The following is a 23,707-nucleotide window of genomic DNA, read 5'->3' as shown; positions in this document are numbered from 1 at the left end:
ACTGAGCCGCAGAACTGCATCTCCCACTAACTTCATCTCCGCTCCTCTGGTCCGAGACCTGCATCACGTGGTCATGATGGCTACCCAGACTGGAACTGCCTCAAGGAGGCCGAAGCTGTCCTTGTCCATCAAGACATCGCCGGCTCCTCATACGAGAATCAACAAATCCTTGGCTCTCGTTGACCCCAAGTCCCCAACGACTTTCAACACCCTCTCCAATGTCTACACCACCGCCATTGAGAGGTCGACTCCCGCCATCGCCGACCCCTTGACTGCCATCAACGAAGCCAAGGATCTCGTGACTCCCCAGCTACGGATACAGACCCCGTATACAGTCTGCTATCCCGAGACGCCGCTGACAGCTCACCCTCTCTCACCCGCCGCTGCCATGGAAATCACCTTTCCAAGCACCATGACTGCGACACCGCCACTGTCAGCAGGCCCCGTAGAAGGTCCTCAAATGTTCGGGTTCTCACCAATCGACGCCCAGACCCCTCTGACGGCTTTGATGAACGACCAACCAACACCTCGATCTCTGCGTAAACGAACCAACCTTACACTGGTTGGTACCAAGCCACCTTACAGCCATCCTCGATCCCTTCACAGCATCCTCCGCAACTCGCCGCTTCCTCCCCCGACAGCCAAGACGCCCACATCACCCCGTCGACAGTCCCTGCGCTTGCAGGAGAAGGCGGCACGCCGGGTAGCTTACAACAGCCCGATCGAGCAAACCATCACAACCAACACGTATACGAAATCTCACATCGACCTGCTCATCGAAGACTCGTCTCCCGCATCTCCCAGGGCACAACAGGACCAGAACACTATTCTAGACCTCGCCCTCGCTTTCACAGGCAACGAAACACTCGACGGCGGAATGACGCCCGGACCGTTTGAAGAGATGCGCAGACGGATGGCCGGCCTCGCAGCCAACTCACCGGTGGTATCCAGTCCCGCGGCAGCCAGCCCCTCAGGCGGCATCAGGAAGAAGAAGAGAAAGGAGAAGAAGCGCCGCTGGGTCTGGACGATTGGCAACCAGGAAGAGGACCCGGACAACCTCGGCGGTGCTGTGGCTGCGTTGCGCGCGGCTGAGGCGGCAGCAAACAAAGCAGGAGACGACGGAAAGCAGCAACCTGCGCCTCCCGTCGTGGAGGTGCAAACTTGCGGCGATCTCCCGACGCCTAGCGTGGAGACGTTCGACGCGGCTGGAGACGTTGAGATGTCAGACACGAGTAGCGTCTCGTGCGATCGGGGGCTCACGCCCGGGGACATGGACGTGGACCTCTCGACGCCGACGATCCTGAGGCCGCCCTCGTCGCGCATTGACAGGCTTGGGTCGGCGGAGCTCTTCAACCCGGAAACTGGGAGCAGGAGGGACACGCCCATTCCGCCTGATTTGGTGGTTGCTTGAAGAAAGACACAGCGTTTGGATTTAATTTTCCGGGGAAGCATATGATTTTGCATGGTGTTGGGGAAAGGGGGGGAAACGGCGGCTCGGCGTTGTAAGATACACATGTACTAGTTAGCATCGGTTAGGATCTAATGAGCACACGCGATACGACCAAGTTCTCGGGATCCCATCATCGATGACAAGTGGACTCATCGTGTCTTGGTGTTAGTCTGGGGAAGAGGAATGCTTAGCGTGCGGTTGGATGTTTGACCGTCTTTGCTAAGGAGCTAATTAGCTGGCCTTGGGGGAACAGGGATGGGCTACGGCGGTCTGGCCAAGTTGTGAATTCGATCACAGTTTCCCGTGCATTTCGGTTGATGGTTGATCCGTTACGAGACGATGAGGTAAGGTATCGTCGTAAGCGGGGCAGAATGGAGAAGTGGACTGACGAGGACAACCTTGGCTTGCGTAAGGGGTGGTGATATTTTTGCCATCCCCTGCAAACGCAATCGTTCATCGGGACTGCGGCAACCCATGTCGACACCGATGAGCCGCACGGAGAGTTTTCGATAGGGCGGATGGCGGCTGACCAGGTCGACGATGCGGTTTTCTCGACAACGTGCAGTGAAAATAACCATCTGGCCATGTCTGATACCAGTGTCAGCTTAGTCGAAGAGCTCCTCATCCTACTGCTGTGCCTCCAAAAACAGCACAGGAACGAGACGACGCAGGCCACAAACCAACAACGGAGCAAACCATCCCACCACAACCGCCCGCCCCTCCAGCTGTCAAAGTGCGCAGCTGAACTAAACATAGAGCCAAGGCACGACGTGGGTTGGGAGCCAGATGGCCTAGCCAGCTCGAGGCCACGAAGGCCAATGAACATACAGCCAAAACAGCGGCTCCCCCCCCAGCCATTTACGCAAGCAAACAGCGATCCCTACTGCAGATCGGCCACAGGTCGTCGCATCGCTGTTGCACAAGCCATCGAAAAGGCCGTAAAAAACAGGAAAACGTGACGGGAATGCTGAATTCCCGCCTGAAGCCACGCAAAGAATGATAGGGCCAGTTAGCGTCGTCCTTTCCAGCCACGGTCGCTTCGTCGTAACGCGCCTCTGGTGTTGAAGACTTGGTGCAGGAATGTTTGGCTCGGTCTTCAAATAACGGGCGACGGACAGCCAAAATGCAGTGGCAGCCAGCAGGAAAACGCACGAGCCATGCGATGTACCGGAGACTTGCTCCGTCATAGGTGCTGCAAGGTGCCGGGGGCTGGCCGGGGGTGGGGCCGCACATGCTGTTAGTGGGCTTTGTGGCAGCAAGTCGCAAGACAAGCTACGTCATTGACCATCACAGCTTCCAGCCATGCCAGGCCAGCCCGACCAAACAGGCCAGTCCAGTGAGTGTGTGCAAGCTGCAGCTGAAGGCAGATTGGGGAAAGGGGGATGGATGGGCAGACTAAGGCAGCCCAAACAAGCTGTCACAGCTGGCGCAAGCTGAAGAGGAGCTATGAGGCAATTGGAGGGGTTGCTCCGTTCCTTCTTTCGCTAGTGTAGGTGCTTCTTGGAATTATATTTCCAAGATCCAGCCTCCGCGCTCTCATTCTTGTCCCTCTTAGCTATTCTCCATTTCCTCTGCCGATTGTCCGCCTGCCAATATTTTCGGTGCAGTGCAAGTGCAGTCTGAAGCCCAATTGACTCGGCAAATCGAGCCTGCCTGCGACAGTCAAGTAGTGTGAGCTACGACTGATCTCATATACCCACTCTTATTTTCATCCAAACAGGCACGCAGGTACAGGTCGCACGCACAGGCTTGTGCATGGCAGCAAGATGAATATCGACGAGCACCAACTGCCGACCGGCGGCCAGCACTACAGCGGCCGCAACCGAATTCCTAATGTCCACGAGTTTATGGCACAGCTCGACAAGGAGAAGCGCGAGCGAGATGCTGCCCTCGACGCCGAGGACAAGAAGATTAAGCAAGAACAGCGCCAGCACCACCAGAATGGCCAGAATGGGGACGCGAAAGCCCATGTCCCCGAGAAGGATCACCGTTTTCGCAAGAGGAAGACCAAGACTGTGCGGGATCCCGTGACAGGCAAGGATGTCGAGATTGAAAACGCAAACGACGACTTCAAGGAGGTGGTCGAGAACCCCCAGGTATGCTACTTACAGCCCTCATATGTCGCTTGATGCAGGTTCACTGACAAGCCTGCCCTCAGATTTCTGTTCCGAATGAGAACCTCGGAAAGTCAGCAACCGTTGCCACTTCCTCGAAGCAGTCTGGCGAGGAGTACCGCCAAGCTCAAGATGTCACCGCACCACCCGACCCCGTCGAGCCCGGAAGCACGTCCGACGTACCTATTCACAGTGAAAAGACCAATGTCAACTTCTTCAAGACGCCAAGCGTCAGCTACGAGCCGATGTTCGAGTCTTTGGAACGCAAAGCAAACGTCCTTTGTGCCGGCATTTTCTTCGGCATCGTCATTGTCGGCAAGTTCTTTGGCGGCTCTCTCTATGGACTCATTCCCCTTGGTGCCTGCGTCGCCTCTGGGGTCTTTCTCTGGGTGAAGGATCTCATCACCCAGGGCAGAAACACGGAATGGTCCAGCGAGCAGGAGCGTGGCGAGACGGCCACCATCAACCTCGTCCCTGAATCTGTCGAGGTAAGAAGATCGAGTTTAAATGATGGTGATGGCGCGCTAACGAATCACAGTGGATGAACACCGCTCTCGGCATCATGTGGAACCTGATCAACCCCGAGATGTTCGCCGGTGTCGCTGACACTCTGGAGGACGTCATGGTTGCCTCTGTCCCTGGCGTTATTGAGAATGTCCGCGTCGCCGACATTTCGCAAGGCAGCAACCCCCTGCGCATTCTCAGCTTGCGAGCTTTGCCAGACTCCCATGTCAAAGATATCAAGGACGAAGCCCACAAGCAGAACCAGAAGAACACCGACCCCAACGAGCTGGCCGCTATGGAGCAGGCCGGATCTTTCTACAACCTTGAAGCATCCGTCGCTTACCATGCTAAGCCCTCTGGAGCTGATATTTCCTCCAAGGCACGCAATATGGGCATGCAGTTGGTGTTCTACCTTGGTGTTCGCGGCCTCTTTGGAGTTCCCTTGCCGATCTGTGAGTAAGGCCACTTGTCCGACAATAATGTCGTCTAACATTCTCTAGGGGTCGAACTTCAAGGTCTTGTTGCTACAGCACGCATTCGTCTCCAACTTACGCCTGAGCCACCATTCCTGAAAACTTTGACTTTCACGCTCATGGGTATTCCCAAGGTCCAGGCCGGCTGCACTCCTATGATTGAAAAGGGAGTCAACATCCTGAATTTGCCCTTGATTTCCAACTTTGTCAACTGGGCCATTGGCACCGCTGCTTCCATGGTAGGTGATTTTCCAACGTGTGCTTGCACCCTAGCTAATTAGGATTTAGTACGTCGCTCCCAAGAGCATGACCCTAGACTTGAGCAAGATGCTCCAGGGTGACGACATCAAGAAGGAGACCCTCGCTCTTGGTCTTCTCTACATTCGCATTCACAAGGCCGTCGGTCTGAGCAAGCAGGATCGTCGCGGCAGCCAGGGTGGTGGCTCGGACCCGTACATCACCGTTGCCTGGAGCAAGTTCTCGAAGCCTCAGTTCTGCACTCGTGTCATTCAGGATGACCTGAACCCCGTGTTTGAGGAGAGCTGCGGGTTGTTGGTTACCGCCGACTTGATCAAGGCTGACGAACAGTTGTCAGTCGAGCTGTGGGACAGCGATCGCTCGTCTGCGGATGACGTTGTCGGCAAGGTCGAACTCAGCATCCAGAAGCTCATCCAGCACCCCGGAAAGATGTTCCCTCAAGTTTCCAAGTTGGCCGGTGTCAAGGCCGACAGCACTATGCCTGGCGAACTCCACTGGGAGGTTGGCTTCTTTGGAAAGACTCAATTCCGCAAGGCTCTTCGCACTGACGGTAAGGACGTCAACCTGCCTCCTGAGTTGAAGGACAAGAAGGAGCTTCAGGACGAGAAGGGTACCATCGAGAACGCCGAGGAAGATGCGGTTGTCCACACTCCTCCCGACCCACTTTGGCCCTCTGGTATTCTCAGCATTGTCGTGCACCAGATCGTCGGACTCGAACTGGCGAACGTCAAGGGCTCCAACGGAAAGCGCAAAGGACGTGAGTACGAGCCGGCCCGTCTCGATGCCGGCGATGTCAAGGAAGAGGAAGGTAGCAAGTTGCCCAGTTCCTACTGCACCATCCTTGTCAACGACGAACTTGTTTACAAGACGCGTACAAAGGCTGTTTCATCTCAGCCCATCTTCAACGCCGGTACAGAAAAGTTCATCCGGGACTGGCGATCGTGCATCACCACCATCACCGTTCGCGATTCCCGCAACAGACAACATGACCCCATCATTGGTGTTGTTCCTCTGAAACTCTCCGACATCATGCAGACCGGAAGTGAGGCCACCCGATGGTACCCTCTAGACGGAGGTATCGGATATGGAAGGATCAGAATCTCTTTGCTCTTCAGATCCGTCGAACTGCGCCTGCCGCCCCCTCAGCTGGGTTGGGAAGTCGGAACTTTCGAGTTTACTTCCAACAGTATGAACGCTACGAACTACGGACACTTGAAGACCAAGATTCGCATTCGCACTGGCGGAAGCTCCGTGAGCGTGAAGCGTGATACTTGCCAAAAGCTGGAGGAGACGGAAGGATACTCTTGGGACATCAGCGGCGAGAACAAGCACGAAAAGATCCGTCTTCCCGTCCGTTATCGATACAGGTCTCCTGTATTCTTCGAATTTTACCCCCCCGGAAAGCGTCATGCCGATGCCTACGCATCTTTGTGGCTGCAATCGCTGCCCGACCAGGAAGAGCAGGACTTTGACATCCCGATTTGGAAGTGCGACAGAGGTCTCCGCCTCTCTCAGAACTACATCACCGAAGACAACTACAAGGACATCCCCGATATCGAGATTGAAGAGATTGGACGCCTCAAGTTCCGCGGACGATTCTCCACTGGTACCGACCGCGACCACATCAAGTTTGTCACTAGCAACGACTCTCGTGAGACGATTGAAACATGGGAAGCCTGCTTTGCTGAGGGTGTCCGTGGTGAGGAGGTGACACCTGAGGTGCCCCCTGCGGTCCAAAAGCTTCACGACGAGTCTTTGACTCATGGACGCGACGTTCTGGCTCAAGCAAACCCCAAGGAGAAGGAGAAGTGGATGGCCAAGGACGGAACGGATTGGAGTGGAGCTTTCGGCAAGGACCCTACGGCACTCATGGATGGCGAACAGGAGGACTTGAACGACGAATCACGCGACACTTTCGACTCAGACGATGACAGCAGCGATGTCGATCTTGGACTTACGGATGCTAGCACCAACCAAGGAAGTGATGATGCTCGCAAGTCCGTCGATAGCGCCAATAGCGACGCGTCATCCAGCGTCTCGAAGAAAAACAGCAACGGCCCTGTCCAGGCTTACAAAGACTACCAGAGCAGGAGCAGAGACTTGCATCGCCAGCACAGAGGCCTGATGCAGTGGCGTCCGATGCGTAACGTGCAGTTCGCCAAGGACGAAGCCAAGTACGCTGTGCGAAAGATTACGAAGCTCGGATCTCTGAACGGACGCAAGCCCGATGTCGAGACGGAGGTTTAATGATAGTTTCCTTTGTTCACCACAGGAACAGAAGGGAAGCGAGGGAATGGGATATGGATAACGGTCTTTTGTTTTCGCAAGTCTTCTGTAATGTCTACGAAGCATATCTAAATGACGCAAATTGCGATGATGGGGGCGTTAGGAAATGTATTTGTAGTCAAAGCAGGCAAATGAAGTTTTGAATCAGTCGACCTTCTTGTTGAAGCATGTGCCCTTGAGTTGAGTATATTGTAAACTTATAATGTTGGCCAGATTTGGGCTTTCTTCGACCCAGGAACAGGAAACACGGAAGGAATCGGAAACCACAAAAGAAACACAATAAGTCCATGTATGCATGAATAAAACTAGTAACCCCTAAACTCTATCGGCCTCTAAATCTGAAAGTCTCATTCCAACCAGCCTTCACCGGCTCTGACTCTGACATACGGGCCCGTATTCCCTCAGCCAAATCCTTCTCAATCTTGCATCGACCATTTTCTCCCGCCTTTCGATACCAATTAGCCAACATGAGTCTTATTTGCAAAGCTCTAGTTTGGCATTCGCGGTCTCCATCTCGAAGCCTCTTTGCAAGAGCATCCAAGCTGACCATCCAACATTGACCTTTGCCTTCATCTCTATTGAGACGCGCCAGAAGCTTGCAAGCAAGCACATGAGCATAAGTTTCCCTTCCCCAAGTAGGCTTATTACCAAGCCTATCCGTCCTTTCCTTGAGATTTGTAGCTAGCTTAAAGATCAATGAGCTGTCTTGGCCATGATAATTGGCCATGTACATGTACTCTGTAAGCAAAGAAATTGTACGTTCATCACACAACCCAAATTCCACCTCAGCGCTCTCGAGGACCTTGTCGTAGCTTGGCAGAACGTGCTCCCCCAGCTTTCCTGGCCAGTACTTCAAAAAGTGGCCCGTCATTGACAGAACCACGGGATGAAAGTTGCCCAGGTAGTCCATGAAAAGGTCAATGCAAAGCTGGTAGACTCGTTCTACTGGCAACTTAATGTCCTGAAGACAAAAGAAACGTAGTGACTCGAGAGCGTATACCATAGGATCTTCTGCGCCGAGGCGTATCTTGATGAGTCCTATGATACCCGTCAAAAAATTCCCAACTAGATGGTCGTCTCGATTCCGCGCCAGGACTACAGAAGAGACCTCCTTTTTTCTGGGTTCAAGTCGGAATGCGATACCTCTCATGTAGAGAATTATCCTCCATATATAGACAAGCATCCATGGATCCTTCTCCCGAAGTAACTTGTCAAAGAGAGACAGCGCCTTGTGAAGGGTCTTTTGGCATTTTCCGTTGGTATCGTCTGGCCGCGTCACCAAAATAGAGGCACCGTGGCATTGATCGGACACAGCCTTCCAATCGCTGGAAGAGTCGCAATGGCCTTTCGGGGGATTGAGACTGAAGAAGTCGCCAGTCCATCCACTGACTCCATCTAATCCCCGATCGAACACCCGCATGAAATAACCCCACACATTGAAGAGCGCTTTTTCTAGCTGGGCGAGCCTCGGATCATCTGGTGCCAGCAGAGAAAGATGTTTATCGAGTCGATATGCAAGTTTCTCAGAATCTTGGAAGTGCTTCTGGGGAAGACTTTGTGCAGATCGTGCTCTGCCTGACGTCCCAGAGAGGGCCTGTGTGATTGAATCGACAGGTCGGCATTGTGATTGGTTTTTGAAGAATCCCCATGCTGCGAACTTCTTCTTGTACATGTTCTCGCTGACGTCCGGCTCTCAATTAGCTCACGAAGAAAATGCTTGGCTTGAGGACTTACGATGCCTTGAAGCCATGCGCACTATCCATTACCTTCGAGACCGCGCTGAGGGATTTGGCTTCGTCTAGGTAGAGGGTTTTGAGTATCTGCTTCTTCGACAGCCATTCTCGTTCGTCGTGCTCTGCTTTTCTCCCGGGGCGCCCCTTTTTCAACGCTGTTTGGGGCTTGCTGGTGGATGGTAAAGCTGACGAGACTGCGTCGTGAGATGTTGCCTGTTGCGACTGAGAAGGCGTGGGGGTGAGAGTTTGAGTGTCCTCCCGTACTCTTGTCGGAATGGCGCGTCTCTGATCTATGAAAAGGGTCTCGAATTGATATCCAGCGGATTCGAATGACGGCGGGGACATTTCGCTTGACTCAGCAGTGCTCTGAAGGCAGATCATAGCGTTTTCGAATTCGGAATGCTGGTCAAGTTCCATCGAATCCATGATAAAAGAGTTTATGGAGCAATATGAGCCGAATATGAATGGTTTTGAGGGTTTTCAAAAGGGAGAAATTTCGAAAGGATGTTTAGCGTGACGGGGTTCTCAGAGGCAGACGAAATTGAGGGATCACAGTAGGTCCGAGACGGATACTTCGCCATCCATGGAATCAATGCCTGTCAGGAAGTTCGCAGATGACAACTTATCTAAGGTCAATGAAGGCTCCTTTTTGGGCCATCAAGTTCCAGACTCTTCACCCCACGCTCATACTGCTTGTCGTTGGTTAATGACAATATCCCCGCAGTACTTCCGGCCAATTGCTATTCTCGCGACCGAGTGGCACAATGACTTATGGTGTACTGCTAGCTGCATGATCTGATTGGTAATAGCAATACAGACTGCATTAAAGTTCCTTTTAAGTTGATTGGCTAAAGCGGTATCACCGCTTGGTCGGGACAAGACACACTGCATGTACCGTTGGGTCTGGTGGTTGGTGAACATTGATACCATTGGTAGTTGCTGTGGCCAGCCCGGTACTCTGCAGGAATCATGGATGGGCTCCTACGTTCTCAAGAAGCAACGCGGACAAGCTTGCAATGATATGCGTTGGACTTGCAGAAGAGATGCATATTGATTTTCAGTTGAGCCAGAACCATGAGCAGGCTCGCTAGTCACTTTGTCCACGTCGACGCCCTGGTATCAATTCGTGTCTCCGTTGGGGGTGGTTCGAAATGGTCCTGCATGCAAGTCATCGTCCGTGCCGTCTTTGGCATTTCATGGTGCTCGTGACCGTCCGGGCGAGAGACAAGTGATACGTACAGCATACGATCCCAGTTTACATGCATCTTAGGAACCCCAGGGAAAGGATGGACATCTGAACCCTGGGCAAACGTTTTCACAAGTATAAGTAGGCCTGAAAGGTCCCCATAACAGCGGTGGCTATTCTAAATAGATCAGACACATACATACAACATCTATCTCTGTCTTTCTTTCTTTCCTGAGATCTTATTATTTACGCAATCAAGTTCTCTCGCACAATATGTCTCGGCATTGGTCAGACAACTCCTCAACCGTGACCGACTGCTCCGCGGTCTCTGAGTACGACGAGCATGCCATTGAGCTTGAAGTAGACTCTATGTTTTCGATGATTCAAAAGGACATGAAAGAATTCAAGAAGCAGTCGGATGAATCGAAGACCAGACTCAAGAGACCAACAAAAGCCAAGCACAGAGCCTTTGTCGCGGTTTGCAGCCCGCACAGTGTATCTCGCCTCTCAAAGAAATGCCAGAGTCTTCAGAAACCAGCTTTCCACTTCTTTAGAAGTAAGACTATTCCTCTTCCGTTATTATCATCTCCTATCATTAGGGCAGCTGTGAGCTGACGCGTTGGAAAGGGAAGCGCTCTTCTGTGGTTGTCACCACTGATTTCGCACTCGATTCGACCATCCGTGACTTAGCGAAGAGCCATGAGTGCGATGAGCTTGTTCTTGTTGTGAGCGGCCATATTGAAGCCATAGACTTCGACGTTCCGTCAAACTTTCGAGTGCTGATGGTGCTTCGTTGTGGCTTCGGCTCCAATGCGAAAAAGTACCTGCACCTTGACGGGTCCTCGACTTTTTGTGGCAGTATGATCCAGCGGTGGGCACAGAAGGAACGAAGACGCCGTTTGTTTTTGGGACCTGCGGTGCTGATTGACATCGACCCCGAGGAGAAGTCTTGGGCAAATTCCGAGCAGGCGTTCAAGCAAACTCTCAGCAGCCGAGAGAAGATAAGGATCAGACGTCACGTGGAGAAGATGAAGAAGACGTCTGTGGACGACGGCGAGTGGTGGAAGAGATGGAGAGGAAGCCTTGCTTCTATCTTGGGCATCCTAGCTTGTGGTGCAAAACTCGCTGTCTCGATCAAGGCCTCTGCAGGAGGTGCACTGTTTCAGTTCCAATACGGCTTGCTCAATATCAAGGCTGGGGCAGCATGTGCTGAGGCTTCGGCATTCATGACTGCGGCTGGCCCTGCCGTTCTCATTGGTGTTGGGGTTGCTGCAGCAGTATACTACGTGCCCTGGGACTCGATCCTCGAATGGCTTGGGGGTATTCTATCTTGGCTCTCAGACGGTTTCATAGCGATCTGGGAGATGTTCAAGGATTGGATGGCCAGCGGGAACCAGAGTCACAATAACTATCAAAGACGCCGGGAGAGAAAGGGGAACGCTAGAGTACCGAGACCGATGGATTTCTCCTTCTAACGCCTCACTACGTATCCCCTCGCACTGCGGCACCTATCCCTTGTGGAAGAAATTGACCATTCGTGTCAGCTTTACTTCCAAATCTTTTGCTCAACCGTTGCCACATTGCTCGCTGCAGCTAGAATCATTTGACGAATCGCACTTGATGGATCGAGTCAAGGGTGAGGCTGCGAAAACGGGACGCCTAGAGTGAGGACTAGCGGATGATGAAGAGTATCGCATTTGCAAACTATGGTACATGAATGATAAGGCGCATAAGACTGTCTTCAGTCCTTGATAATTCCGAAAGGTACTCTTATCCAGAGTATCCAGTGCCATGTCCACGGCCACTTCCCTGTCGGTTCGTGGTGCAGTCAGGACGAACGACAACGTCAGGCGCATAAACCGGCAAGTCAGACGGGTTGCTCGGGATGGTGACCTCATCGGTAACAACGCTGACGAGCAGGTTGTCCACGTTCTGCCTGTCCTGCACCTCGCCGTTGACCAGGGCGACGCGCCAGTGGAGATTCTTCTGCAGGTAAGGGATCACATCCTCGGGGGCCAGGCTGTCGACCATGCCGGCGAGGTAGCGCTCGACGAGGGCCAGGGTGATGGGGATCTGGCCCGTGATCTGTTGGCCGCGGGCCCGGCCCTCCTGGCAGTTCCGGCAGGCCGTGTTCTCATTCTGGCCGAAGGTGGCGAAGACGCCGACGTGGGAGTGCTGCGTGGGGTAGAGCAGGGGCGAGGCGTCGTCGACGTCGCCGAGGAAGACGTGGACGACGTAGTTGCCGCCGAGCTGCGCCTTTTCGGCCTTGATGTTGACCAGCCACTCGAGGTACTTGTTCTCGGCGCCGACGAGCTTCTTCAGCTCGCGCTCCTTCGGGAGGTGGACGCCGTTGGTCTGGGCCAAGGGGGCTTGCTGCTCCGGCGCCGCTGCCAGTTGTCCACGCTCGGCTTTGATGTGGTTCTTGGCGCGCTGCTGGAGTTCCTGGGTGGCGTTGTCGAGGTCGGCGCTGCTGCTGCGCATGATGTTGGCAAAGGTGGCCATCTTGCCGTAGAGACGGTCCAGTTCGTTGATGACGTCCTTGGGGGTCGGGAACCTCGCCTTCTGGGTCTCGGGGTAGGCGTACCCAAAGACCTCGGTGGTGCGGACGCCCTCCGAGGTCCAGAACTTCTGCTCGGTGCCGTTGCTGGACTGGGCGAAGGGGGCAAGCGGGGTGTCGATGCCCTCCGGGTCGCCGGCCTTTACGAAAAAGTTGCCCCAGTTCTCAGCGGAGGGCTTGGTCGTCACGTAGGTGAGGGGGTCAGAGGGCTTGTCGTGGATGGCCTGCCAGATGGCGAAGAGGCGGTCGATGTTGGCGTGGTGGAGCCAGAAGATGGGGTCGAAGGAGGAGATCTCGGGGTTGGTCATGTGGCCGCCGGGGCCGCCGGTGTAGTTGTGGACGGCGTTGTGGACGTCCTCGATGCTACCCCAGCCGCGGAAGTCGATGTTGCTGGGCTTCTGCGCCTCGAAGCGGTTGCTCGACGCCGTGGCGAACTCGGTGTAGGACTGTAGGATGAAGTTGACGCGCTCCGTGAGGTTCTTGCCCTTGGGGCTGCCCTGCTCGCCCTGGAAGAAGGCCAGGAGCTGGCGGTTGATCTCGGCGTCGCCGTCGCGGATGTTGGGGTAGCGCACCGTGGCTCCGACGCGTGGGGCCTGAGATGCGGAAGTCAGTTTGTTTGCTGGCAGAGGAGAATGGGACTCTACGCACGGTGTTGATGTCCCGCAGAGATGCGGACTCTCTGAAGGTGTAGTTCGAAAGGGGGTTGATCTCGGACTTGCCCGACAACGCCTTAGGTCTGACGACTTTGTTGAGGGCTGCGGAGGCGGCTTGAGGAGGGAAGACGCCGAGGTCGGGACGGGCCCAATCCCAGTACGGCATGCGGAAGGTCTTTGCTGCCTTGACGTAGTCGGCCTTGCGCTCGTCCTCGGTGTAGGCGTTTGCAATGAAGTTAACGTGCTTGTAGAGCTCGGTCTGATCGTGCGTGTGGTTAGTCTTTTTTGCACCGTACATGACGCTTTCAGGGGTAGAAGCCTCACCTCGAAGATGGCGAGATAGGGGCGGTGCCAAGTGAGGAAAAGGATCGAGCTGTGGGTGCAAAAGCCTCCGAAGTCGTTGTCGACGCGGACCATGTTGTTCCATGGCTTGTCTGGCCACTTCTTGTAGGGCAATCCGTGGATGGCTAGCTTTCATGTTAGGTGGGTGTAGGAGCAGAGGTGGAGGACGGCAACTTGCCAGCGAGTTCGAAAAAGGAGAGGGGCATTCCCTCTGGCACATTTTCCTTGAATCTCTCCAGACCAAGGAGGTAGAGGTTCCACTGGTCCGGCTGGTTCTTGATCATGTCCCGAACCTCCATACGAACAGGAGGGTTCTCTGTGATGTGTCAGTGGTTAAATTGTAGGGAGACTTGCAAGTCACCTACGAGGATCATCGGCAGGGATGCCGTGAACAAGGATAGGGCCCCTGGTGCCGTCAGAAGACATGTTGACGAGATGGTTTGTGGTAGTGTTGCAAAATAGAGTGTAGAGAGCGAAGGTAGTGAGGTGAGAATCCTCTTGTCATACCGGCTTCTAGAGGTCAGCAGATTAAGCTTATATACTTTGTCTCTCACAGTCGGAACTCCTACTTACACTCCATCGCTGCGGGATTCTCTCCCGCTCACCAAAAGGCTGCGAAAACGCCGGTACCTCGGGACCTCGTTCAGCCCTACTCAGCAAGGGGCTGTCTCACATCCGGGCCGCTGGGCATATCCCGTCACACCGGCCGCGCGCCGCGGTGCGGGGATGATCTCCAGCCAGCCATGTCAGCTCGGGCGCGCGGCTCAGCCGCAGCAAACACTCGGCATGTCAGCATGAACCAGGCCAATGAACGAGTCTGCACCATCTCACCGACTTGCGAGACATCACGACATCGTCCACTTCTGGTCGTATAAATCAGATTGTGGCTTGAAGGGGAGGGGGTGACCCCCCCGTTTCCCGTGACGAAACCTTTGTCTCGCGGTTGCGTGGGTGCGTGCTGGGCATGCCGTCAGCTACGGTCAGCAAATGCCCCTTCCGGCGACTTTTGAGCGTTGGATGCCTTGTCGTTGAGAGTCTCGGTCGGGAGCGAATCACGCGTGGTCTTGGTCTGGAGATCCCTGTCTTGGCGTCTATGAGGTGGAGGCTGAAAGGCTATTCGGTTGGTTTGTGGAAGCCTTGAGATGTAGTGGTCAGGGGGACCGCGACTTTCTGACTACGGTTTTGAGCTACAGGTTCTGGCAACTAGGAGAGACATGATCACGCTGACGTTCTGGCATGGCAGTTTGAGCTGAGGGTATGTTGATGTTGATGGAGACATACACAATTTGAATCACACAATTTTCCGCGCACAACTAACATGAAACTGGCACAAATATGTGTTAAGTATACGGCAGAGTTTTTCTATTAGGAATACACTCTTTCTTCTCTGTTCCTTCTTTCATCCTTGTCGTCACTCGTCGTTCCTGATGCTATAGCCCTCAATGTTCTGACATTTCGCATACCAGAACGTCTGTATGAGCCGTAACAGGATCCGAAGACCGCTGAGAAGTATTCGGAGCATGAACCAGACTCTAGCTTTGAAATCCCACGCTGCCATGGTATTATTAGGAGAACCACATCTACGCTGACGTTCTAGCATAACGCTATGAGCTGAGGCTGTAGATAGCTGGGACTGTATAGTCCCTTTACTGTAACTACTGCTTAATCTCTATTACTTCTTTCTTCTCTATTACTTCTTTTTTCTCTATTACTTCTTGTTATCCTTGTTATCCTTGTTATCCTTGTTATCCTTGTTGTCCTTGTTGTCCCTCGTCGTCCCCCGTCGTCCCTCGTCGTCCCTCGTCGTCCCTTATTCTTTCTTCTTATTGTCTTCGTGGGCCTTTTGCAGCGTGCGTCCTGACGCGCAGCGAAGCGCAGCGAAGCGCAGCGAAGCGCAGCGAAGCGCAACCGAAGGAGCGAGAGAGTTACAAATAGAGATCTCAGCAAAGCTTGGAAGCGAAATGGATATGAGGGACCTCTTTGGTCCCTAATGCTGTTGCTCTCAATGTTTTGACATTTCGCATACCAGTACTTCTGCATGATGCGGAATCCCAACATGGTTCCCTGAATCCCGGAAACCGAAAAGTCGGAAGAACATGAACCAGATCGCATGTTCGAATTCCCACGCTGTCATGAGTTTGCACCCGATGTGAACGCGTCCCATTTCCATTGGAGAGTATGCGAGGCTTGCAATCTCGCCTGAATTGGCTTGTGTTAAAGTAAAACCGCAGCCGGAGAAAGTGGCCCGGTTTTCTCGTCGGTGGTCGAAATTCAGCTTCTGCGATGTGCCGTACTGAATGAGATAAATTTTGGATTTAATTCGGCCAGCGTATCTTGCCATCAAAAGGCGAATAAACAGAGCACGGGGGCCTGGGGCTTGCATCATTTCAGCGAGCTTGGCAGACGTGTATTCCCAAGCCCGACGCCTAGAGCTGAAACCTATCGACCAGTCGTAATTGAAGGACCAGAATGCAAAATATTCGAACGCAATCGGCTCGTCGAATGCAACTCCCAGACCCCATTTCGTAGATCCTAGGTCTCTGATGACCTTGTTCACGTCCCATGTGATGCGGGGTATTGCTTGGAAGACTGTCAAGTCTTTCTGCGGAAGCACTCCGAAGCTGGCATCCGCAATCCATGCATCTGTACTGAGATACGTTCTTACATATTCATCGGCTCTCGAATGTGTGTTGGAACTATCTGCAAGTCGTCTGTAACGACGTGTACCGAATATGACTGGCGCGGGTTCTTCGGTTCGAGGGAAACGACTTTCGAATGCTCTTTGCACGACGCATCTCGACTCCTTGCAAGCTGTCCATAACCCAGAATCGTATCCCATGAGGGGAATTTTGTCCATTCCGCCCAGCAGGTACCGGTCCGGGTGTCGATCTATGGGCAACGTGGTGAAGTATTTCCCGCCGTCGTCGTCGTCGTCTCTGTCTATCATGAAGTAGTGAATACTCGGCAGAAGAGGACGAACGGCGAGCTCCCATATCAGAAGTCTCAATTCAGGAGGGAGCTCCATAAACTGAGTAAACATGATGAGCTGGTTGTAATTTGAGCTACTATGAGGTCGGGTTGTTTCAAGCTGGCAAGAGCCCAGCTTCAGAAGGCAGGCGTGAGGGCGTGGAGGCGTGAGGGCGTGGGGGCGTGAGGGTGTGAGAGCAGAATGTCAGAAAGGCACGCAAGAGGGCAGGTGTCTTAGGAAGAAAGGCTACGCTTCGGTAGTAGTCACGCTAGAAAGCTGTCGCGTGAGGGCTCATCTACTAAAAATAAAAAGATAGGTTCCTCCGAATACCTACACTTGTTAGTCAAGGGCACGGAGAAGCAAAAGCTTCCTTCGCCAGTAGGGAAGACGGACGACAAAAAAACCCAAAAAGACGGCAACGGAGATAGAAATATGGGATGCACAGCGAGGGACAGGTGACGGTAGCTTTATCCATCTACCCGGATAGACAATCCTAGAAGAATGTACGCTAGAGGCATAGTTTTCAGCACTATGGGATAGACCTAATGTGTATTTGAACGACAGCTATATAGTTACGAACTCTGGGATAGTGCACTTTACGCACTCGATTATCCATGTGTCTCTCATTCTACGAGAGACACGAGCGATGTTCACAAGCAAGAGCGAGGTCTTTTCAAAAACGGAGGTATGAGGTTTAGGTTGAAGAGGTGTTCTCATAGGAACCTTGGAAGTACCGCTCTATCTATGTCTGTTTTTTGGAGCCCTTTCCGCGTCCACCAAAGCCCCAGCAAATCTGGTTTGCCATCTTGACATTGACTCCAAGTTCGTCAGCATACGAATACACCAAACCTGGGTTCTTCTGGAACCAACGTCCGCACATGATGACGTCCAAATCAGACTGGAGAAACCCCTCTGCCATGGCACCCGTGCTGATTCCGCCGACCGCAGAAACAACCATCCTATCTCCGACTGCCCTCTTGATCTCCTTGGCAAAAGGTGCCTGGTAGCCAGGTCCAGACTTGATGCTCGTAGATTGCAGAGGATGGATACCACCGGAACTGACGTCGAGAAAGTCGACACCTTTCTCGGCCAGAATCGGCGCTAATTTGCAAGAGTCTGCAACAGTCCAGCTCTCGGGAAATTCTTCCTTCATGTTATCAAACCAATCCGTCGCGCTGATTCGAACGAAAAGGGGCATATCCTCTGGAATGGAGGCTCGTACAAGATCTGTGATCTCAAGGACTAGCCTCACTCTGTTCTCCCAGCTTCCGCCGTATTCATCTGTGCGCTGATTGCTGATGGGACTCAAAAACTGATGAATGAGGTAGCCGTGAGCGGCGTGGATCTCGACCACGTCGAAGCCAGCCCTGACGGCCCTCTTTGCTGCGTCCACGAAAGCCTTCTTGAACTCCTGGATTTGTTCAAACGTCATTTCTCTCGGCTGCGGGTAGGCATCGTTGAAGCGCAGAGCAGAAGGCGCATACACCTCGTCAGGCCATCCACCAACCTCCGCGCTTGCAGTAGCGTTCATGTGCAGAAAGGGCGCCACGGTGCTCGACTTGCGGCCGGCGTGACTGAGTTGGATGCCGATCTTCTGGCCTTGACTGTGAGCAAACTCGATGATGCGTTTCAGCGGCTCGATTTGTCCGTCTTCCCACAGGCCAATGTCTTGAGGTGTGATACGACCTTCTCTCTGCACTGCAGTAGATTCCATCAAGGCGAGACCAGGTCCGCGCTGGATGATGCCACCCAGGTGTGTCAAGTGCCAGTCAGTTGCGTATCCATCCTTTGCAGAATACTGGCAGAGAGGCGCCAGGAAGAGCCGATTTTGGAAGGTGACGCCACGGACGGTCAGCGGCGTGAAGAGTTTGGGAATAGGGGCGCCGGTGGTTGTGCTGATTGCGGTGCCGGAGACTGGATCCTGAAGCGGAGTGTAATACGAGACATCTTTTGCCGCTGAGCTGTCTATAGCTGGGAAATGAGGGGCCTCCGTGGCTCCGTTGATCTGTGGCATCTTGAAAAGAAGGTGACGAGGAGCTGACAGTGCCGTACTTGAACATCTCTTGATACATTCGACCTTAATGAGAAGTCTACGTGATTTATACGGGTTTAAAGCAACTATTAGAGCTCTTTGACTTAGTCAAAATATTCATTAGGCCTCCAGCGCATTCGATCTCGAAGCCGATGATACTCGGCGCATGCGTCCCGTCACCGAGCCGGCCGGATTGTGGGGTCTCGGTCAGGTCATCCGTGGTGCGAGCAACAGCATCACAGTGAAATCCCTTGAGTATGACAAATTCTCGGAAACTCTATCCGCGTCTACTAGAACAATTTGGGATTCAGTTACCATCGTAGCTAACGAATGCATGCCTGGGGGCTGAAGAGCACCGAGTAATGGGATCGGTGTAATGTCTATTTTCGCCGACGGTCAAATGGACCCCTTGCCGAGGCGTTAAGATTGAAGAGACCACTAGCCACCCAAATGGCTTCCATAGGCGACTCATAGGATTGAACGATCTTTGTATGCGTCTTTTATGAAATGGCGTGAATGATCTATTGCTATTAATCCATTACTACTACTTTATCGTATGTGTTGTAGAGTGTAAGTCTAGTACACAGACTAACAGACATTATCTGAAACTCGTCACGCCAGTTCCACAGGGCGAAGTGTTCCCTCTACTTCTGTAGCCCGAGTTTGTGATGACAATTCGACAGGGGGCGGTGATGTCTTGCTCAGTTCTATGGTCTCATGAGTGTGATCCCCTGAGAGCTCCTGCTTGTTATCATAGCCGCGTTGGTGGATATCTCTCTCTCCAGCAGCAATCTGTGAGATTCTTGCTGCTCCCTTTTGCTTCCTCTTTCGCAGGCACACGAACAGCCCGCCACCAACGAGAGCGAGAACTGCAACTATGACCCCAACAGCTGTCCCGGCGATCGCTCCTGTTGACAGGCCAGAGGCTTCTGTTTTGTTGTCTTGGGTCGGAATGCGCACCTCGAGCGGAAAGACGGGGTGATGAACTTCAATAGGGCCTTGGTTCGGGAGATCTGTCAGAGGCACCTTCGTCCAAGACGTCGTAATAGTACTATCGCTCCGTCCCGTCGTCACGATGGGATAGAACCAGATGTCGGTCGGCGTACTGACAATGCTGTAGCAATCACGGGTGTCGGCTTTTCCTGTAGGTGGGTCGTAGCAGTTCCAACCGGGCGGACAGCACCATACTTGGACGTATCGTTGTGAGCTTGTGAGGTCCAAGGTCTTGGTGCACGCCGCCGTCCAGTCGCTGATGCAAGCTGTACCTGGGTAGGCTAAACTGGTCACGTCATCTGAAATCAAAGACTTGTCAGCCACTTCTTTGTATCATTCCCATAGCCTGGTCTTTCTCACCGAAGTCGTCGAAAGGTTTGAAGATATTGGTGTAGGTTTTCGGGAAACATTGTGCCGGGAACGACGTTGTTGTTTCCTCCACGAACTGAAGCCCCCAACAAATCGTCCGTGGCGTTACTTCGTTTGCTTTCCCTTCGCACCGAATTCCCTTGGGAATGATAGAGCAGACGCTGTCTGTGGCAGAAAAGGGTGTCGTTTGGGGCGCCAACTCATAGACCCTCGACAGTTTTTGTCCTTTCGTAACCGACCAATGTGTCGTTGTCGCTGTGGTATAGGCCTGCGTTGAACTCGCCATGACTTCGCGGCAAATCCTTTTTTTTTTTTGTGGATGTTTACATGAAATGAGGCGACCAAAACATGACCATTGAAATAAAATCGCAAGACTGAAGGGCACACGCTTTCGAAATGAATGCCGGGAGAAAAACTTGACTTGAAGTGGAAAGGCCGAAGTATGTGCCCCGGGTCAGCGCTTACTGTTCTACAAATGTAACACCTCGAGAGACGTTGTCTGCAAAAGTTTTCGCATGTTGTGACCAGTCTTACTCGGCCAGGGACGTTGTTTTCTAGTCGCATATGTTGTGTACTATTGCAGCTGAATCAACGTAATTGTTTGCGCAGTCTTTCGAGGGCACCCGCCGTGTCCTTCGGCTACCGAGATCGTGATCCTACGAAGCATCCCCGAGCCTTGTAGCCTCTGCGCGGTAGAATGTTGGGGATGTATAGAAGAGGCCTGTAAGACTGCCATGTTATTGTATATGTATCAGAAACACGTTTATGGGGGTAGAGCCAGTAAGCAAGGAGAAGGGAGCAACAAAACGTAAGTCTAAATATCGCATTATATGCTAAACCGAACCGTAAATCACCTACCAAATACAGGCCCATTCCCCTAAACCACAACCTTGGCCTCATTCTTCGGCCCCCTCTCTCCGAAAATTGTGCTCCCAACTCTGACCTCTCCGCTTCCCAGTCTCACAGCTCCCTCAAAATCCTCACTCATACCCATACTCAGCTCCAGCTCCCTGTCGAGCCCCAGCTCCTTGGTAACCAAATCCCTCTGCTCCCTCAGACACAAAAAGTCCTCGTTCTCGTTCTCTGGCGTCGTCGCCTTGCTCCGCGCGATGGCGCCGATAGTCATCAGACCCAAGAGCCTCAGCGACGGGCAGTCGTTCTCGACGGCGCGGCAGAGGGCGACCGTCTCCTCGCCGGGGGATGCGCCGGACTTGGACTCCTCGCCCGAGGTGTTGACCTGGACGTGAATGCCGAGGGGTTCGGCATCCGGACTGGAGGCTATGAGCTCCGCGCGGGAGGTGTTGAGGAGCTGTGCCTTCTTGAGGGTGTCGACGGACGAGACGCAGAAGAGGTTTGGAATCTTGGCGAGCTTCTTGGCGTGGGCTGTTGCGCTGTGTCAGTCCCTCTCATTTATTCTCACTCTTCCTTTCACGTCGGCTTTGGAAGAAGTCGCCTCCTTATGAGAGATAACGAGGTGCTCTTCACGGGAATTTGGTCAACGTACTAGACTGCAAGCCGCCGATGAAGTGCCACTGGATGCTCCTCGGCAAAAGCTCTGCCTTCTGCCCCAACTCCTGCGCGTAGTTCTCTCCAAAGTGAAGCTGCGGCGGCGTGGCCTGGTGCAGCGCGAGAACGTCGTTTGCCGGCTTCAGCTTGGATACGGCCACCAAGCGGACCTTGCCATCATCTCGTCAGCGACTTTTCATTTCTGGTTTGGCAGGGGGAAGACATCCCGCGGGAAACTCACATTGCGGCCCGCTGCAACGGCAGTGACGCGCTCTTGCACGGCCTGCAGCTGCGAAACGAGCGCCTTTGCTCTGGCGGGATCGATCTTCATTTCGGGCTGGGCGTCTGTCATTGCAGGGGTGCGGATTTTGAGGAAGTTGGTGACGAGGTTCAAGAGAGTGAGTGACGAGTGAGGTTGGCGGAGAGTCATGGATTTCCAGTGTCTTCCAATGGAGGCTATTGATGGCCTAACAATTATGGGGCAATGGGCTGGCAAATTTGGCAGAGATATGCCGGATCTGTGTTAGGGCATTCCCTCAACTTCAAAAAAGCGCTTTCAATTACACGTCCGGCAGGACTTGACACTGAAAATGATTCCAGCGTTTAGAGTTTTTGCTTAATGCGTTGAAGAAAATATGGATTCAGACATTAGTATGTGTGAGATCTGACGCCGACGTGGGACAACCCCAGACGACGAAGATTCACGATGGGTGGTTTCAGTTGTAAATATTAATTGATTAGAAAGATGGCGGCGGACATCATAACTATACGAAGTAGACCTCTATTTACAGGATCAATTCAGCTTGTAGTATATCTGCTCACAGCAGAATACTGCGCCTCGCTTACACCGTCCTACACCTAAACGTGATATGTTGCTTCCCTAGTCTCAACGTCGATGGGATCCAGCAAGTTCAGTTGGGTAGTTGACGCTGGCCGACGAGACTTCTTGGGGTTCACGCGTCCCAGAGAGCTCCGTCATGGGCGACCGATGCTCGTCGATCGGAGACGGATATGACGGCGGGGGCGTAGGCCGACGCACCGGGCTGACGGGGCTTATGTTGCTGACTTGATGCGATAGATGAGAAGATCCGTGGGGATTATGGGCCTGGAACATGTGGTCTCCCGAGGAGTTTGGGCTTGCGTAGGCCGAGTCGTGACGCATCGCAGGTGCCATATGATGGCGAACATTGTCGTGGCTGGAATGATAGCGTCCCTTTCGGAGCCAGAGCCACCCCACCGCAAGTACCACAAGCGCGCCAATTGCGAATGACCCAATGGCAATACCAGCAACAGCGCCTATGGATAGGTTGGCTGAAGAGGCCTTGGGCCCTGTTTCTGCCTTGCTCTTGATGACGAAACCCCTGCTTTGAAGTTCGTTATCGATGAAGCCCGGAGGGTCGCCTGTCTTGGTGTAGTTCCCGGTCGGATCGACGATCCTCAGCGCAAAGTTTGGGTTATTGTTTATTGATTCTTCCGTAAGACCGTCGCTCTCTCCGACAAACCAAGTATAGTAACCATTGTTGCGATCGTTGGCTGCTGTATGTTAGCCAAAGGAAAATCGAAAAAGGGTCAACAGACTTACTTATGAATGAAGCCACCGGAACGCCCTCATCCTTTCCCCAACGCACCAAAACAAGAGATATGTACGGCACATTCGGAACAACCCAAGTGAGTTGGACCTTTTCGCCAAGCGTGTATGTCGTGTTGAGGTTCTGAGTGGTGATTTGGGCACCCGCCTGGTCAAGTTCGAAGCTCGCGGGGTTAGTGAAGTAGTCGCCTTGAGCAGGACTTATGCAGAAACACAACAGGCCCAGCAGCAGTTGGCCGAGGAAGTGCTGGCTGTGCAACAGCATGGTGGATGAGTCCTGGGAGAGGGAAAACGGTCAAGAGGATCAAGAGAGGGGCGGATCGGGCCTCATAAGGTGCAAATTAGGCACCGTGGGGGATTTTAAGCTCATCTCCTGTCTGCCTTGACTAGACCCAAAGTAGGTCCCATTTCAGAAACACAGGATATTTTGGCATGGGTTTAGAAGCGAGGGTTGCATCCAACGATGACCTTCCAGGGCCGTTCAATGGCTAAAGACCATGATGGACTGAAATTGGATGCTGTGCCGCTGGACTGCAGCAACACGAACTTAACCGCTAGGGCCATTGTAGACAACACGAGAATTTATCATTTGTAGCGGAAAGAATAGAGTGACAGGGTGAGGCGCAGTCAGGTTGCATCGTCTCTGGCGGTAATATCAACAACAGGAGTTTCCAAGCTCGTCGGAAGATGTGGAG

General features: G+C 53.1%; 10 protein-coding genes across 10 annotated transcripts; 3 read left to right on the top strand and 7 right to left on the bottom strand.

Annotated features, from left to right (window-relative positions):
- Positions 1–76: 76 nt before the first annotated feature.
- Positions 77–1,411, top strand: CGCS363_v003208 (uncharacterized protein; the record flags this gene model as incomplete). Its single annotated transcript, XM_036635057.1, has 1 exon — positions 77–1,411. The coding sequence occupies one exon, from the start codon at positions 77–79 to the stop codon at positions 1,409–1,411; it is 1,335 nt and encodes a 444-aa protein (XP_036500635.1).
- A 1,805-nt stretch (positions 1,412–3,216) lies between these two features.
- On the top strand, positions 3,217–7,046 carry mug190 (Meiotically up-regulated gene 190 protein; the record flags this gene model as incomplete). The annotated part of the gene is made up of 5 exons (XM_036635056.1): positions 3,217–3,546; positions 3,609–4,052; positions 4,103–4,520; positions 4,569–4,780; positions 4,830–7,046. 5 exons carry the CDS (start codon positions 3,217–3,219, stop codon positions 7,044–7,046), a joined length of 3,621 nt encoding a protein of 1,206 aa, XP_036500628.1.
- Positions 7,047–7,559: 513 nt separating this feature from the next.
- On the bottom strand, positions 7,560–9,244 carry CGCS363_v003206 (uncharacterized protein; the record flags this gene model as incomplete). Its single annotated transcript, XM_036635055.1, has 3 exons — positions 7,560–7,660; positions 7,734–8,764; positions 8,820–9,244. 3 exons carry the CDS (start codon positions 9,242–9,244, stop codon positions 7,560–7,562), a joined length of 1,557 nt encoding a protein of 518 aa, XP_036500629.1.
- A 1,033-nt stretch (positions 9,245–10,277) lies between these two features.
- Positions 10,278–11,479, top strand: CGCS363_v003205 (uncharacterized protein; the record flags this gene model as incomplete). The annotated part of the gene is made up of 2 exons (XM_036635054.1): positions 10,278–10,560; positions 10,632–11,479. 2 exons carry the CDS (start codon positions 10,278–10,280, stop codon positions 11,477–11,479), a joined length of 1,131 nt encoding a protein of 376 aa, XP_036500626.1.
- Positions 11,480–11,774: 295 nt separating this feature from the next.
- Positions 11,775–13,982, bottom strand: T-2 (Tyrosinase; the record flags this gene model as incomplete). The annotated part of the gene is made up of 5 exons (XM_036635053.1): positions 11,775–13,154; positions 13,210–13,473; positions 13,539–13,681; positions 13,798–13,872; positions 13,922–13,982. 5 exons carry the CDS (start codon positions 13,980–13,982, stop codon positions 11,775–11,777), a joined length of 1,923 nt encoding a protein of 640 aa, XP_036500627.1.
- A 1,576-nt stretch (positions 13,983–15,558) lies between these two features.
- On the bottom strand, positions 15,559–16,596 carry CGCS363_v003203 (uncharacterized protein; the record flags this gene model as incomplete). Its single annotated transcript, XM_036635052.1, has 1 exon — positions 15,559–16,596. One exon carries the CDS (start codon positions 16,594–16,596, stop codon positions 15,559–15,561), a length of 1,038 nt encoding a protein of 345 aa, XP_036500632.1.
- A 670-nt stretch (positions 16,597–17,266) lies between these two features.
- On the bottom strand, positions 17,267–18,538 carry afvA-0 (NADPH dehydrogenase afvA; the record flags this gene model as incomplete). The annotated part of the gene is made up of 1 exon (XM_036635051.1): positions 17,267–18,538. One exon carries the CDS (start codon positions 18,536–18,538, stop codon positions 17,267–17,269), a length of 1,272 nt encoding a protein of 423 aa, XP_036500633.1.
- Positions 18,539–19,168: 630 nt separating this feature from the next.
- Positions 19,169–20,204, bottom strand: CGCS363_v003201 (uncharacterized protein; the record flags this gene model as incomplete). Its single annotated transcript, XM_036635050.1, has 2 exons — positions 19,169–19,848; positions 19,910–20,204. The coding sequence occupies 2 exons, from the start codon at positions 20,202–20,204 to the stop codon at positions 19,169–19,171; spliced, it is 975 nt and encodes a 324-aa protein (XP_036500630.1).
- Positions 20,205–20,795: 591 nt separating this feature from the next.
- On the bottom strand, positions 20,796–21,854 carry CGCS363_v003200 (Pyridoxal phosphate homeostasis protein; the record flags this gene model as incomplete). The annotated part of the gene is made up of 3 exons (XM_036635049.1): positions 20,796–21,301; positions 21,423–21,594; positions 21,666–21,854. The coding sequence occupies 3 exons, from the start codon at positions 21,852–21,854 to the stop codon at positions 20,796–20,798; spliced, it is 867 nt and encodes a 288-aa protein (XP_036500631.1).
- A 456-nt stretch (positions 21,855–22,310) lies between these two features.
- Positions 22,311–23,277, bottom strand: CGCS363_v003199 (uncharacterized protein; the record flags this gene model as incomplete). Its single annotated transcript, XM_036635048.1, has 2 exons — positions 22,311–22,957; positions 23,007–23,277. 2 exons carry the CDS (start codon positions 23,275–23,277, stop codon positions 22,311–22,313), a joined length of 918 nt encoding a protein of 305 aa, XP_036500836.1.
- Positions 23,278–23,707: the final 430 nt, after the last annotated feature.

This window comes from Colletotrichum siamense (genome assembly GCF_013390195.1).
Source record: "Colletotrichum siamense strain Cg363 chromosome Unknown KSG_Cg363_contig02, whole genome shotgun sequence".
NCBI lineage: Eukaryota > Fungi > Ascomycota > Sordariomycetes > Glomerellales > Glomerellaceae > Colletotrichum > Colletotrichum siamense.
Note: the sequence above shows the minus strand (reverse complement) of the source record. Positions and strands in the feature narration are given on the sequence as shown.